The 17,547-nt window shown below is 40.2% G+C and overlaps 1 protein-coding gene across 1 annotated transcript in view; it reads left to right on the top strand.

Moving 5' to 3' along the window:
• ARHGEF28 (Rho guanine nucleotide exchange factor 28) overlaps nucleotides 1-17,547 on the top strand; it is a 281,786-nt gene that overhangs the window by 36,231 nt on the left and 228,008 nt on the right. Inside the window, 1 exon segment of the mRNA XM_036020409.1 lies at nucleotides 12,018-12,061. Within this exon segment, the coding sequence (XP_035876302.1) occupies nucleotides 12,029-12,061 (33 nt within the window). The 5' untranslated portion in view covers nucleotides 12,018-12,028.

Here is a 17,547-nt window from a genome sequence, read left to right on the forward strand (position 1 = left end):
AACTCCTATTTAAGCTCTTGAATTGTTGCTAAACTGTTCATGTGTTTGGACTTACCTCTGTAAACTTCTAGAAGGCATTATCTTATACTTCTCTGTGCCCATATTAATATTCAGGACAATATTTTAAATAAATAATTTGTTGAAGATTTTTTTTGAAACTTACTGCAGTGTTTTACTACTTATTTTGTAGAAAACTTTTGTTTTAACCTTTTCTTTTGTTTTAATCCCAAATGCTGAATCTCACAAGTTTTTGTTTTGTATGGGACAAAAATTTGTGGTTATTATTCTTAGCACATGCAGGTCACATTTGTTCAGATTGCAGGAGGCCAGGGATGTAGCTGGGCTTCTTTCACAATAACAAAACGATTTTGACTTGACTTTCACCAGGAGACCATTCAAACACTAGTTCTCGCTTTGTTTCTTCCTCAAAGACACAGCTCATGATCCCTTTTCTCAGCGAAGTCTGTTCTGTGACTTCAGCTACCAAGCCATCTTTTTCTTAACTCCTCCAGTGTTCACTGTGTAACGTGATTATCTCTACTGCTGACCTCCTGGTTGCTGCTCCACCCCCCTTCCTCAGGCCGTCCTTGTACCAAGGGGGTTGTGGCCAAGGGAGGCACCAAACCTCTCAAAACGAGGCGCCAGGGGGCCCTTCTTAGTTCTTAGTTCACTTTGTGTGGTGTATCCACAACATTTGCTGCCTAGTCCATCTCTTTTGGAGTTTGTCACGTTACTCTCCTTCTAAATTTCTGACATAGCAATAGAGTCAGATGGTTGGTGAGTGTGGGATCAAGAACCAGACTGCCTGGGTTTGAATCCTGATTCAGCCGCTCACTAGTTGTGTGACATGGGGCAAGGTGCTCAGCCTCTCTGTGCCTCACTTTTTCAACCTGTAGAACACAGGTAATGCTCAATATAGTTGTAAGGATTAGAAGAATTAAAATGCTTTCAGAATACTGTTTGGCACAATAATTAGTGCTTGATAAATGTCAGCTGTGATTAGTATTTCCCTATTCTTTCTCAATGTTTTCTTTTTCTTTCTTCCTTGTGTGTGTGTGAGCTCTTTTCCCTCCATCTTTCTCTCGGAGTTCTCCAAGTTTTTCTTCTAAGCCTTTTTGAATTCGTGAGTATCTCTGCCCCAGATCATCAGATGTGCTCCCAGTGACTTTACTGTGTCATCACATCTTTCTCTCCGGCTAAGGCCCCTTCCTTGAGCTCCAGATCTGTGTTTCTGACCTGCCTCAGTTGCGCATACTCACATCTCAAACTCATTGTGGATAATACTAATATTTTTCAAGTCCATCTGCTTCTCCTTCCACTTTCCTCACCTTTATCAATGGCACTAGCTACCTGGTTTCCCAAACTAGGGACCAAGGAGTCGTGCTACATTCCTCTTGGTCCTTCTCCCCTGTATCTAGTTAAGGCCTATCTATTTGTCCTTTAATTTCTTAAGTGTATCTTTGCCCTCCCTGTGATGTTGCTTTCTATCAGGCTCTCAACGTCCTTCACTGGATCTACAGCAAAGGCCCCGTACTTGGTTTCCATGACTTTGCCCTCTCTCCCTTTCCAGTGCACTGTCCACCTGCTGCCGCAGTGAGCTTTTTAACACTCTCTGCTCAAGGCCACTCAGTGACTCGAAGTTCACATTCCTCAGTGTGACATGCTATTGGGGCATGGAAGAAGTTTCCATCCTTCTCTCCCACCAGTATTCCCCACACGCCTTTTCAGTAGCCCTGGAGATGGTTGCGGCTCCACAAACAACCCTTTCCTTTATGCTTCCAGGCAGTCGTGCTCCTCTCTGCTGCCTGGAATGCCCTTCCGTGTCATAGTGTACCTGCTGAACATCTGTTGTCTGCACCGGTGGTTTTCAACAGGAACCTCCATTGGCATTTGGGGAGGACAATCCTCTGTGTGGGGTGGACCGGGCATTACAGGACACTTAGCACCCGTGGTTGCCAGGTGCTGGATGCCGGGAGTAGCTCCCTTACCCTTTCTACTCTTCTCCTACCCCACCAATCTGTCCATGTAAGAACCAAAAACAACACCGCACCCCCATTTCTAAATGCCTTTCCGAGCAGGAACCTCTGTAATTAAAAACAACTATATTGTCTAATAGTCAGCCTAGGCCTTGTGTCTTTTCCAGGGAGCCATGCCCAGTACCCCCGCTGCTGACTTCATTGGGGTGTTTCTGCCTCCTTGTATTCAGAGAACCCCCTCCTGCCTGCCACACACATTTTATATTCTCATCCTTTCTCTCTCTCACTGTGCTGGCACTTCCTTTAGGATGGACTTGTCTTTGCATCTCCAGTTCCTAGGCTATAACAGATATGTGACGAAGGTCGGTAGGAAAGTGAATGCTTATGTTATCTTCGGTATTTAGTTGTCTATTCCTTTAGCTTGTTATTTAGGTATTTCACGTCTGTATACCCTTTCTTTTCAAATAGAGGGATAAGTACATGTACATTTTTTAAAAACCCAATACTAAGCATATAGGAAGTTCTAAGTAAATGTGCTGAACTAAATTAAACATTTAGAGACTAGTCATATTTCTAAGGTTAAAGCTCATTTTTTCTAATTTTTGCTTTAAGATCATATTTCTAAATGTTAAAGCATCATTCTAGAATTCCCCCAGGTTTTCCACATTAGTTTTATAGCCTAGGATTGGCCATTCTAGTTAAGGAATGTCTTAATTTTCACAATGGGGAGAGTTTTTCCTCTCGCACAGAGTGTGTGCGCAGCCCGTCTGGGTGTGGGGACAGGGCAGGGCGGCGCTCAGCCGACACAGGAGGAACCCACAAGGGGTGGTGGCTGTGTCCTCAGCTCAGACTTGTTAACTTCTGAGGACCTCTCTCTGGTTAGAAGCACTCCCAGGCATCAGGATAATTTTCTGAGTGCCTGTTCTAACCACTCTCTCTGCCTCCACTTCCTTCTCTCTGCAGTCTGTTCAGCGGTCTCTGGGCCAGTCTCATGAAAAGGCAACCTGAGGAAAGTTGTGCTCTCACTCCAAAGCCTTCTGTGGCTTCGCATTGTGTCTAAGAAAAGTTTTTCAACCAGAAAAACTGATTTTTCTCTTGGACCTTAAATTAAGCTCATGACTCCACAAAAGAAAACTAATTTGTCTTGTGATTTAGCAGTTACTTTGTTTTCAGCCATAAATAATATTTCCCACTTCTCCCTAGGGTGGGGAAAACTCACATTCCTTCCCTAGGGTGGTTCTGAATTTCTTGATGTTTTAAAATTCAAATTTACATCAAGGGATAAAGCCTTGCTACCAGGCAGAATAATCAAAATATGCCACAAGCTGGGAAAGAAATTCTAAAAATGTTATAAGCAATGACAATATTGTCAGAAAATGCAGAGAGAGAGGGAGGAGAGAGACTGAGAGAGAGAATCCACCTACGGTAGCCACCATAAGAGAGAGAAAATGGTTTAGGACACATAAATTCTAGCATGATATTTTCCATTGACAATTTTGAGATAATTGTACATTCACATTTAGTTTTAAGAAGTAATACAGATGCTTTGTATTCTCTGCCCAGTTTCCCCCAATGGTAACATTTTATAAAGCTGTGTGTGATATCTATTGACACTGATACAATGCACCCATCTCATTCAGGTTTCCCAGCTTTGCTTATATGCATTAGCATGTGTAACTTTAAATTTCTATACCATTTTATCACCTGAACAATTCTATAAGTGCAAGGATCCTCATATTGCCCTTTTATTTCTCTGCCCCCAATATTCTTTTTAACTCTTGCCAACTACTAATCTGTCCTCTGTTTCTGCAATTTTTTTTTTTCCATTTCAATAACATTGACCCTGGCTGGATGGTTCAGTTGGTTGGAGTGTCATCCCATACACCAAACGGTTGAAGGTTTGATCTCTGGTCAGGGCACATACCTAGGTTGCAGGTTCGATCCCTGGTTGGGGTGCATACGGGAGGCAACTGATCAAGGTTCTTCCCTCCCTCCCTCTTTCTCTCTTTCCTGCTCTTCCTAAAATCAATAAACATATCCTTGGGTGAGGATTTAAAAAATGTTGTATAAATGAGATTATATAGTCTGTGATCTTTTGGGGTTGGCTTTTATCACTCAGCATAAATTTCAGGAGATTGATCCATGTAGTGTGTGTTCATAGACTGTTCCTACTCATTGCGGAGCAGCATGCTCAGCTGATACACGTGCACAGCATGTGTTGCTGGGCCGTGCACATGTGCCAGGGTGAGCGCCTGCACTAGTGCTTAACCATTCCCCTGTTAAAGACATCTGGGCTGATTCTAGTTTCTCACTATTATCACACATAGGCTGCTGTGGACGATCATGCACACGTTTTTGTGTAAAGGTAACTTTTTACTTCTCTGTGGGGGAAATACCCAGCAGTGGCATTGCTGTATGTTTAGTTGAGAAACTGCTGGCCCTGGCCAGGTAGCTCACTTGGTTAGAGCGTCATCCCACTGTGCTGAGGTTGCAGGACCCCCATCAGGGAATGTAATAAAAATCAGCCAGTGAATCCGTAAATAAGCACAACAACAAATTGATGTTTTTCTCCTCTCTCTCTTTAAAACCAATATTTTTTTTAAAAAGAAGCCACCAAGCTCTTTTCCAGAATGGCTGTAACATTTCATATCCCCACCAGCAATACATGAGCAATTGTTTCTTCTCATCCTCTCCAGCATTTCAGGTTGCCACTGTTTTTTATTGTAGCCATTTGAATGGTATGTGTTGATATCTTATTATGGATTTAATCTGCATTTCTCTAATGGCTAATGCTGTTGAACATCTTTCCATGCATTTGTTTGCCATCTGTGTATTCTCTTTAGTGAAATGTCTGTACATGTCTTTTGTCCATTTTCTAATTGGGTTGTTTGAGAGTTATTTAGGCATTCTAAATACTAGCCATTTGTTAGATATTTTCTACCCATCTGTAGCATGTCTTGTCATCCCCCTCTCATGGGCTTTCATTGAGCAAGTTTTAAACTTTGATGTCTAGCATGATTAAAGAAAAATACTTCTTGGCCTTTTTCATGTTCAGTGGTCCATTGAGAATCTAATGAAAGCTATAAACTCTTGTCAGAAAAAATGCACATCACACAAAACTTCACATCTAATTTCATGGAGTTCATGGACTGTATAAAATCTATTGATGGGCCATATGTTATGAACTCAGGCCTTAGTCACTGTTGCATTAATTTATAGCAATGTAAGGCTCCAGGGAGAGTTGATCTTATCAAAGTAGAAAGTGGGGAAACCTGTAGCTACAAAACCAGAGCAAGCTTCTTTGCCAGACTTTACCGAGAACTTAACTCAAATGCCCCTTTCTCAGCAATGCGTTTCTTGATTCTGGGAGATAGTGCCAGATTGCTGCTTTAACTTGTGTAGGTTGAACAGCTACACTGTAAAAAAAGCAATCTTTCTTCTACTGAATTCAGACTTCTGGGCATCAGCAATGAATGAACTTATGGGCTTTCACACCTGCCAGCTCAGTTTTACCAGCATGACTCTCCTCTCTTTGTATAGCTTACCATTTTCCTTGCACTAGCTCCTTTATAGAATGAGTGGAATAAGAGAAATGGGATGCTGGAGAAGAAGCAGGGATCTGATAAGCTTGACATGGTCATTATCTGTGCCCATGCAGAGAACTGTATCAGTTGGACTATCATTGAACTTGATTTGTTTCCCGCTGAATGAAATGCATAAAATAAGCACATTGTAGAAAAAGCTGGAAGATATTTTGTTGAAAAATCTGCCTAAAAGGTAACATGTACAGCTGACCCTTGAAAAACATAGGTTTGGGACCTGGCAGGGTAGCTCAGTTGGTTAGAGTGTTGTGTCAATACGCCAGGGTTGTGGGTTCAATCCCTGTTAGGTCACATGCAAGAATCAACCAGTGAATGGATAATAAGTGGAACAACAAATCAACGTTGGTTTCTCCCCCTCTCTTTCTGTATCTCCTTCCCTCCGTCCCTCCCTCCCTCCCTCTTTTTTTCTAAAATCAATAAAAAAATATAATAAAAAAGAAGAAAAATGTGTTTGAACTATGTGGTTCCACTGACATGTGGATTTTTTTTTCAACAAGTACTGCAAATGTATTTTCTCTTCCTTATGACATCCTTTAGTAACATTTTCTCTAGTTACTTCATTACAAGAATATAGTTCATAATACACATACAAGGTCTGTCCAGAAGGTATATAGCCTTGTAATATGAAAAATAGAGACATTTTTTTGAAAAAGATACAAGATACAGGAAACATTGTGCATAGGAAAATGATGTCTCAGTCCCCTTCTAAGAAGGCACCTTGAGACCTCACCCAGTTCTCCTAATCACTATCAGCCGCCCCGTTGTATTTTCCGAATCTCACCAGTGGTCTGACATCTCTTCCCTTTCAAAGGTGATTTTAGTTTTGGGAGAAGCCAGAAGTCACAGGTCACCAAATCTGGGCTGTAGAGGTCTGAGTCACCTGAGTGATCTGATGTTTCACCAAAACAACTCTGCATGAGACATGATGTGTGAGTGGGTGTGTTGTTGTGATGAAGCTGCCAATCACAATTGCTCATAGCTGTAGTCTTCTGAATCATCTGAATAGTTTCCACAGAGGAATGCTCAAGCTTAATGCAAAATTTGATGCAGATTCGCTGCTGCACTTGCTCAGTCATTTTGAATGCGACGCTGACAGAGTACACATGCTCACTTAATGGCATCTACCACCCCCACTGACTAGGACAGTGAAGTCGTCATTGTTCACACATGTGCATTCCAGTCCATCTCCTTGACTGCCAGGTTGCAGGATGTCACATAAACTCTTCTCATTATATTAACAGTGGATGGACTTTTTCTGTGCACATCTTGTATGACATACAAAATATGTGTTAATTGATTCTTATTGGTAAGGCTTCAGGTCAACAGTAGGCTTTTGGTTAAGTTTTTGGGGAGTCAAAATTTATACATGGATTTTTGACTGTGCAGAAGGTCAGTGCCCCAACCCTCATATTGCTTAAGGGTGAACTGCAATTAGGAATGTTATTGCCAGGTGTCTGGCAAAGGACTTTGGGTGCCTTTAAGTCTGTTGTGCACTTTTATCACAGCTTATTGTGTGTATTTTAGGGATGCATTATGTATAAAAGTAGGAGGTCAATGACCTTTATTCCCTTGTTTCCAAACCTGTTACTCCAAACTATCCAAGTCTTCAGTGTTTCCTAAAAATAATACATGTCCCTGTTTTCCTTCTTATTCCTGTTATACAGCTTATTCGTCACTTCATGCGTGCCCTACACTATCACGTCCTGCCAGGTCAACAGTATTATTACTCCTTAGAATCTTTAGCTTTTCACAGATATAGATGTTACCCCAACCAGACTGGAGCTCATCAGTGGTGGGCAGTGTTTCGTGTGTTAATATCTCTCCCACGACAGGCTGCGTGCTGTGCACACAGCAAGGGGGAGTTGACTTTTGGACACACAGGCCTTTAGAGACCTATTGCTCCTGAGGAAATTGATGCTTTGATAGGTTGTATCTTGAGCTTTGTGTTGACTATGAAGGACACACTAAATGGATTAGTAGCATGAATGAGATTATAAAGGGGGGTGTTCAGTATATTTATAAAAAGCTTCTTAAAGGCCTAATCAGTTTGTGTGCAAATAAATTCTGTGAAAAAGTGAGTGTGACAGCTTTGGCGGAACATTTTGTTAGCAGTTAGCTCACGCTCCTCTTTGTGCTTTATAAACATTCTCTAACTTAGGCTGCATCGGTTCAGACTGGCCCCCCTGCTGCCTTCCTACCACCCCCTGTAGTTTGAATTAATGAGATCCTATTGAGCAGTCACTGCTGTTTCCTTTCTAATCTCCAGACATCTCCCCTCACTCTGAGTTCACCAAATAATGCTGCTTAGACCCACATGACTCAGGCAGGTAACTCCGTTCTGAAGCAGGTCTGTAGACACTGTTGTGTATTCCACAGTAGGTTTAATTCTAAAGTGCTCTCTCCTTACCCATTTCCATTGTGTTAGCATTGAAGGTTTTTACTTAGACTTGCCCTTACCTCCCAGTCATTTCACTGTTTTTTCCTTCTTCTCCAGTTAATGTACCTGTTGTGAAATACAGTTATAGTTCTACACTCCTAGGTTTGTGTATGGAGCTGTGAATCAACATTTCCTCTAAGTGCAGAAGTTTCAAACTGAGGTGGTAATAGAGTTGCCCCAGTAGTAATTGCTCTGCCCTTTGAATTTTCAAACTGTAGGGGGAATATTCAGCTCTATAAAAGTCAAATATAATGTATCTGGTTTTCAATTTCTTGCTGCTGTTCTTCTCCTTCCGGCACCCCTATAATTCGGATATTGGAACGTTTCAGGTTGTCCCAGAGAATCCTCAGCCTCTCTTCATTTTTTTGGATTCTTGTTTCTTTGTTCTGATCTGGTTGGATGTTTATTTCATTCCAAATCGTTGCTTTGAATCCTGGTTTCCTTCTTGTCACTGTTGGTTCCCTGAATATTTTGCTTTATTTCATTTTGTGTATTTTTCATTTGTTCTTTCATTTTCAACCAAGCTCAGTCAGTTCTGTGAGCATTGTGGTTACCAGGGCTTTAAATTCTTTATCAGACAGGTTGGCAATCTCCTTATCACTTAGCTCTGTTTCTGAGATTTTGCTGTGTTCTTTCATTTGGGCCATATTTCTTTGTCTTGGTGCACCAGTCTGGTTGTTCTGGTTGATTTTTTCTTTAATTCCTTGGTCATTGGAGTTCCCTGCAGTTTGATTTTCTGGCACTTTTGGTTGTTTATTGATTTTAGATTGGTCATTATCCTCCTTTTGGTTGTGCAAAGAAGCGAAGGGTTTCTACCTACACCCCCATCTTGGCTGGAACTCGTAGTTACTAATAGTCTAGATAAATACTCTTTGGGCGTTAGCTGTTAATAGGTTTTGTAAAAGTCATACAATCCAATGGTTATTATGTGTTCAAAGACAAGGTTTAAGTCATAGGTTTTATATCAAATCAGTGTTTGAATATGTCATTTAGATGCAAAAACTTAAGAAACCCAGAATTTCATAAAGTCAAGAACTGATTTTTTTTCTGTATAATTTGAATGTTATATTTTGTTTCCTCTTTAACTTAAAATTTCTTCACCCGTTGAAAATTGTCTGTTTTTCTTTTGCGTTAACTGGCAATCACAGATATTGGGATATTTAGTCCTCATAATGTCTAAAACATTGTATCTTGATGTTCTTTTCATAAGATTCTCTTCCCTTTTTGGAGCAAACCTAAAAATGGTGGCTATGTACCAAGACCCAAAACCATCCCCTGATGTCTGTCTGCAAGACTGGAAATATTTTGACTTTTACCTCCCTAGGAAACATTTTTGAAAAATGCAGTATGAATACAGCAAATAAAAAGTACTTGAATCTAAATATCTGAAGTTACAGGTAGAGAACTCAAGCATTAGAAGACAAAATGCAGTGTAGAACATGACATTTTTGTGGGGGGAAAGTGACAGTGTGAAGAATCCAGGCAGTTGTAATTTGCCTCGTAAATATATCTGGTTTAATTATTAAAGTTGTTTTAAAAGAGGCACAGAATGGTTTAGCCATGTAGCTCTGCAGGTGAGCACAGAACTTACTGCCCTTTAATGTAAGAGAGGAATTAATTTTGGGAAAATCCAAATGAGAATATATCTTTCAGTTTGAAGTTTATTTTATCAAGTATGTATAAATTGCTCCAAATTATTTTCTCCACAACTCAACTAGGAAATGTTGACGGGGGTTTTACTCTTCAGAATACATCTTCATATTCTCATTGAAAGTGGTTTCTTTTTGATACACTTTATTATCAGACAAAACCTAACAAATATCACATGCTTAGTTGTAGAAACCATCTGTATCATATAAATAAATGTATGGAAAGTATTAATATCAAGAACCACTTTTTGTCAAGGAAGTTTTTCTGAAAATTAGGTCTTGGTTCAGCCTCTGCCTAATTAATACTTTCCAAACACTTATTAATGTAATGTAAACCCCCCTCACTGCCTAATTTGTTTTAATGTACTTCTTGAAAATTTCAAGGCTTCAAAGTTTTGTTCACAAAGGAATGCACTTTAGTTTGTTGCTTTATTATTTTCGGTATACTATTTCAGTCTTGTAAAAAATCACTGCATTTACCATAGAATGCGTTTCTTATGCTATGAAGTAGAAATGTTGAATGATTTTTTAATTTCATCAAGTTCAGTGAAATGTAAAGATTTGGAATTGTTTATGGCATGACTATAAATGTAAGTGAAAATACTGTTAATATCTTGAGACACAGTGTGCATTTAAGGCAAGGAGTCACGGTATCTGCTAGTGGACATACATTCTTATGTTAAGTGCCTTCTTGATAATTTTTAATTTTCAGGGGATCTACTCATCATTGCTCTTGGATTGCTCTTTATTTTTATTTCATAGTGACAAGCAATTAATATTAGAAACGGGAGTCTCAGTTTTGTCATATTCTTGTTACTATTATCTTTAATTTGAAGTTTCTTTCCTAGACTTCTTAAGCCATTCATCTGATATGTGAGGTTAGATTCAGTAACAATTGATGCTCATGATCCATGAGCCCATTGAAGTGGGCACACACAGGGCACAGTGTGTTAGAAATGAGGGCCAAGGGGGGGCTCCAATGACCACCCCTCGGGCTTGTGGGGCCCTCCATCTTCTCTCAGGATGATTGATGAAATGTAGCTTGTGACCTAGTAGGGTGCCAGTGCCAGCATTTATGTAAATTATTAATAAAACAAGTTAAAAGATTATAAAAAATAAATATAGGACTTTTATATTTTCCTCTGGGCCAAGTTTGTCCTCTGGGGGTTGCCATACTAAATGTCACAGTTTGGATTGCTCTGTGCCTGCCTTCTTAAGAGACGGCCCCAAAGGCCCCAAACTACCGTCACTGGGCTGTGACCCAGGAAGCAGAGCCAGGCTCAACCGGTCCCTTTCTGTTCTCTGTGGGGTGGGGAAGGGGTGGTGGTGGTCTCCCAGTCTGCCCCATTTGGCAGTATTCCCCTGAAGCCCACTCTTCGCTGGCTCCCAGTCTTTAGGTCTCTTTCGTTCAGCTGTGAGCTCCTTGAGGGCTGGGCCTTATGGTGGTATCCAGCGAAGCTTCCTCACCAGTTATTTTATTGAGGTGTAATTGCCACACAACATCTTATTAGTTTCAGGCGTACAACATAATGACCTGATATGTGTATATGTTGCAATGTGATCACCACAGTAAGGCTAGTTAACTTCCCCCACCATACCTAGTGACAGAATTTTCTTTGTAATGAGAACTTCTTTAATCTATTTTCTTAGCAACTTGAAAATATGCAATACGCTATTCTTAACTGTAGTCACTATGTTGTACATTGTATCCTTATAACTTATAACTGGAAGTTTGTACCTATTTGACAACCTTCAATGGATCCCTTTTGAGTGCTGCTGGCTCCTGTGCTCTGAAGCTGGAAGCTGGTTTCGGGGTGTGGGTGTAAAAGGGTCAGGCACACCCAGGGGCGCATGAGATGCGTGCAGCTGCGAGGAAGTTGGTGGGCGTGATAGCAGCCCGAGCTCCCCCAGACTGAAATGTCTGGCCCTGCCTCAGATCCACCACAGAATGGTTTTGTCATCCTGGGCTCCTGCCCGGTTCAGCCAAAGTGGGTTCTGATCTGAGAGAAGCCGGTGACCCAAGTGAATAACTAAGGTGAAATTTTCAACATGCTTATGCTGATTTTTCTCGCCTTTCTGAAACATAATTTTTATTCTGGGAGTAGCCAGTGGGATGTCTGGGGTGACAGGTTTTCCTTGAGTGTGGAAATTAACATGAAATACGAAAGAGGGCATATTTTATACAGGTAGCATCTCATTTCTGTATTCTTTTATAATTTCGTCTCTGTAGTGTTCCTGTCTAATGAGTTACTACTCCTCCCTGGACAGTGTTGGTGACTGAAGGGCAGGACACAGTTCTGATGGCTGGTCACATGGGGACTCCTGCAATAAATGCTCTTCTTATTATTTGCAGATGCAGAAGCCATGGAGCTGAGCTGCAGCGAAGTACCTCTTTACGTAAGTCCCTCAGCACTGGGCTCCAGGTTTAAGTGGCCCTTTCTTAGACTCCAACCCCATGTGACTGCAGTGGGGAGAAAGGCTATGCTCATTATTGAATTGAGGCTTTTGTAGAACAACACACAGTGCTACTGTCCAGTTTAAGTGTTTGCACGAAGCCTTTTAAAACAGATTGGCTTCTGGTCCCAAAGTCTGGGTTTTAATGATATTTCCCTGAGTAACTTTTTGTTTAACTGTGTAAGTTCTAGACTCAGAACTTATTCATATATTCACGTATATGCTTTTAGGTATATTATTTTATGATAGCGTCCTGATAATAGCCAAGAACGTGTTCTGTGTGTGTCTTTTGAGGGGAAGATTGGGTGATAATTGTGTCGGTTAAAAGCATGAACTAGAAGTTCAAAGGGAAAAGTGCTGGGGCATAGATACAGAAGTGGGGATTGGCTGGCAGAGATGCCCACTGAGGTGCCCAATTGATGTGCCTTCTGGCTTGATGGAGGATTCTGCTCTTAAGGATAGATCCTCGGGTGATGGCAGTGGACTGATGGTCTCCTCCCGTAAAATGGCAGATAGCTTCCTCTTCCCATCTTGTTTCAGACAAAACCTCTTCTCTTGGAACCTGTTTTGATGGGGAGAGGGAGTGTGGGTGTGTGGATGGAGAGAGGGAGTGTGGGTGTGTTGGTGAGGAGAGGGAGTGTGGGTGTGTGGATGGGGGCAGGGAGTGTGGGTGTGTGGATGGGGAGAGGGAGTGTGGGTGTGTTGGTGGGGGGAGGGAATGTGGGTGTGTGGATGGGGGAGGGAGTGTGGGTGTGTGGATGGGGGAGGGAGTGTGGGTGTGTCGATGGGGAAATGAGTGGGTGTGTGTGGGAGGACTGCTGCTTCAGGTGGCCTTGAGCTACCCACTCATGGACTACAGCAAGAGTACGGGATCTGGAATAAAGGATATGACCTCAGTTCAGATTAATCCTTAATAGAACAATATAGGAAATTGGAACAAGTTTAATCTGGATCCTCAGTCAATTAAAATGCATTAATTCACGTCCTCTTACCACACTTCACTGCTCAAGTAGTCATACCCCTCTCCCTTCTTACATGTATCCCACTGTATTCTCTGGAGAGGAAAAAGTGATCAAATAAATGGATAGCAGAATTAAAAAAAATGCCTCCTGGGCTACCCAGTGGTCTACAGAACTCTCTTTGGTTGTGCTTTGCAGATTGTAAAATGGGTCTGTGGACAGTTAGGCCTGGCCCAGCCATGACCAGCCACGACTGCAGGTTTAGAAAGACTGGTCCAAGGCTGAATTGTAAAGTGCCCCCAGGTTTCATTTATTTTCTTTTTTGTGTTTTATTCCTCCTCAGCTCCATTCACTTTACCCTGTTTCCCTACCTCAAACCAAATAAACACATTTTATCTATATTTGTGCGGAACTTTATCCATATTTCTGTGGAATTTTGTCAAAGGTTCTTTTGGCATTTATTTAGGTAATGTGTTTTTTATTCAAGTGACTATGATATATTGGATCTCTTAATTCTGATGCTTTCTAGTACTCTACCAATCCTATTTAGTTTTTATAACTGGTTCTTTTGGAAAAACACATTAGGATAACCCTGGTAAATACATAATTTAGATAGAACCCAAATAATACATAACATTGAAATTATAAAAGTAAACAAACCCACAAACCTGATCGTGATATAAAGCCTTGTGGCCGGTGTGCTAGCTCTGCTGAACTTAGTGAGGCCTGCCAGACCGTGGCCAGACCAGGGGAGTCACTTGTAACCTCACCCCCTGTGCGCAGTGTGTTGTTAACACATTAATATATTTCATCTGTTTGTTCCAAAGCACACGTTTTTTCTTATTTTAATGTCTCTGACAACTGTACTTGAACAACAGCAAAAAAATAAATACAAATTAAAAAAAACACAAAACAAAACATCTCTGAAATTGAAATGCTCTTACACTGCGCATCCTGACAGGAGGCAGGATGCAGTTGTCGTCACCTACACATGTGTGACCTTGGTCACAGTGTCAGTTCAGAGTACTTACGAACTTTGCTGATACAACATGAATTAATTGCTTTCAAAATTATCTCACCATGATTTGGTATCAAAAGGCAAAGTTACTGTGCATACAGAAAGACACGGAAACAGCAGCATGATACATGATGAAATCTGTATAAGTAAGTTAAAGTAAAATTCCAACATCATAATCAGTTTTTCTTTTAGTGGAATATAAAATGTCTATTATAACCGATGGTATCTTATATTAATTATGTGTTTTTCATATATCCATCACTGACTCTAATTATATATGTAAGTGGTAACCTCATTTTTTTCCACTTAACATTTTATGTCAGTAATCTCGAAGGCTGACCTAAGCCAGGCTAACCACTCGGCCTCATCAATGAGGAGGTCAGCGGGGGTGTGTTATGGTGAAGACAAGTCTCCAACCAGACTCCGCCCAATCAGCAACATGCAAACACTCCGTGTCTGATGCAGCCTCCTCTCTGCCCCTCTGTCTTCAGGGATTAGATAAACATTCGCTTCTAGTGTCTCCTAATTTACTATAATCTGGTTTTTAAACCCTTAATATTTTACAATTCATAATACATTTCATATATTATTTTTAAAAAAACATTTTTAACCCCGTCATCCTTGGTAAGCACTAGTGACATTTTTGTATTTTTTTCTTCCAGAATTTTATCTATATTTGTGTGGAATTTTATCAAAGGTTCTTTTGGCATTTATTTAGATAATGTGTTTTTTTTTTAAATTTTACTCACTGTGATATATTGGATCTCATAATTTTGATTCTTTCAAGTACTCTACCAATCCTATTTAGTTGTTACAATTGATTCTTTTGGAAAAAACAAATTAAGATAATTCTGGTAAGTACATAATTTAGATAGAACCCAGACAAGACAAGAAATTCGTAACACTGAAATGACAAAAATACTGAGCATAGTAATTGCTTGCTAATGTGCTGGAAAAATTAGATTTTTAAAGCCTAAGTTAGGTTTTGAAAATATAAATTACAAGGTTTATCTCAAGGAGAATTAGATCACATAAATAGATCAATGACACTGAAGTAAAAAAAATTGATAGAAATTATTCCCCAACTTCTACCCACCCACCCACCTTTCAAAAAAGAGCCCCTCTGCCCTCACCGGAGTGGCACAGTTGGTTGGAATGTCGTCCCATCCATCAGAAGGCGGCAGGTTCGATCCCTGGTTGGGGAGCTTAGGGGAGGCAACTGACCAATGATTCTCTCTCACATTGATGTTTCTGTTGTTCTCTAAAATCAATAAACATTTTTTAAAGAAGCTCATTTAAGTAGACCCCATAGGTGATATTTTGTTTAATCATAACCTGTTTTGATCGAACTCTTGTAACATTCTGACAGTCAAAATGTCTTTCTGTTTTTCTTTTTGGGCCACTAGAGAGAAGTCTTCCTGAAGATCATAGAGAGTTGATGAATATCTATAGAAAAACCTATGGATCTAAGTCCTTTTTTCCTTCCTACACATTATGTTTGGGTGCATGAAGAAAACTTTCAACTTTCCTTTTAAATTTTATTCTTTTATGTCTTTTACCTTTTTTTTATTTACCCCTTTTAGAACAACCGAGATTCCAGGGTAGACAGTTTTGTCCTTTTTTTCCCCCAGGGTGGGGGATGGTGAGTACATGGTCTGAATTCTGGAAGCATGCTTTCTTTATTTTTTGCTCAGTTTTTTTGGTCAAGTTTCTTTTTCTTTTACTGCCTGCCAGCAAATATTTAAATTCCATTACATTGTTTTAGTTTCTATATAGTATTTTCAAATCTTGGTCTGTTTTCTTCTTATGCCCATATAGTTGTAGAGAGATAATCTTTTATATTTTACTGTGAACACAAAGCAAGAACTTAAAATATTTTTTCTCTCTCTACCAAGCATCTGTTTCAGAGAGAGCTTCAGTCTCTAATTCTGTCATCATGCTGTTGAATTTTTTGGCAAACATTTTTTTCTCATTTTTTTTGGCAAATATTTCTGTTTGCTCATCTTCAAGAAGGAGACTCTATCTTAGTATTGGAGACGCAGAGATATTCCTGAGCTCAGCCACAGACTCACTTTAACTTTGAAAATGAACGTGGAGGTCCACTAAGTTGCTGTTGCAGAAAGAGAGAAACACTGCTCTGTGATAAAGTTGGAGAAGGAGCAGGGATTGGCAGGACTGGTAGCCAATAGCTGCATAGCATCGGTTTGCAAACCTTAGGGATGTGAGCAGTGCAAATCCAGTCTCCAGCCTCTGAGCAGCTTCCTGCACCCATACCTACAGGGGCACTGAAGGAGCAGTTCTGGAAGGCCAGGCTATTTGTTCACGATAGAAAAGATACAGTCTGGTTTGAGATCTAGGCTTTCAATTTTTAATTTTTATTTTATTGAATTCATTGTGGTGACTTTGGTTAATAAACTTATACAGGTTTCAGGCGTGCAAGTCTAGAACACATCATCTGCATATTGTACTCTGTGTTCACCACCCCAAGTCAAGTCTCCTGCCATCACCACTTATGCCCTGCCTTTAACCTCTTCTAACACCCCTGCTCCCCTTTCCCTCTGGTAATCCCCGTGCTGTTGCCTGTGTCTATGAGTTTGTTTTTTCTCTGCTTAGAAAACAAGCAAAGAAAACTCACAGATACAGAGTCATAGATACAGAGAACAGACTGAGGGCTATCAGAGGAGAAAGGGGTTGGGGGCTGGGTAAAAAAGGTATAGGCTTACTTTTTAGATTGGATGGTAACTTAAGCTAGTGAAAAGCTGTAGTGAGGAAGCGAAGGAGAAGGGGGAAGCCTTGGGAAAGAGTGAGTGAGGGCTAGTGTGACCCGTTTACGGCATTTCCAGCATATGGCTCTGTGACATCACTTGGGAGGTTGAAAATCCTGCACGTTGTTTTTATTTTGTTTGTTCTAGTTTGTTGCTTTTAGTCTTATATGTGCCACTTTCTAGTTTGTACATGAAAAGAGATAGGAAATGATGCAAGGAGAGCTTGAAAGGAGAGATTTTTGCTGACTGGGTATTTGATTAAATTTTGAAAGAGGAAGAGATTTTGCATTCACAAGCTAAATTGTGTGTTTTTGCTGGTGACTGTTTTTCGATTACTTTTTAAATTGTGTTTTCTCTCAAATTTGGTGAAGGAAGGTTACAAGACAAATACTTGTTATACTTATTTAACTATTCAGACTTTTCATATTAATTGTATTTTTATTTTTATATAAAGTATAACTAGCAATCATCTCCCCAAATATCAGTTCAGTGCTGTGACTAAACAGAAGTGCTTTCTCAGGAAATTGTTGGCTCCAGAGGCTTTCCTCCCTTTTGTTCTCTTTTCTTCTCAGTAGAAATAGTTTTATGTTTAATGATGATTTACATAACACTTGCTCATTATAAAAAGTAAGTAAAATCATTAAGACGAATGTAAAGATCACCTGAAATTCTGTTTGAAAGAACTTT

The sequence above is a fragment of the Phyllostomus discolor genome, chromosome 3 (genome assembly GCF_004126475.2).
Source record: "Phyllostomus discolor isolate MPI-MPIP mPhyDis1 chromosome 3, mPhyDis1.pri.v3, whole genome shotgun sequence".
In the NCBI taxonomy this organism is placed as follows: Eukaryota; Metazoa; Chordata; class Mammalia; order Chiroptera; family Phyllostomidae; genus Phyllostomus; species Phyllostomus discolor.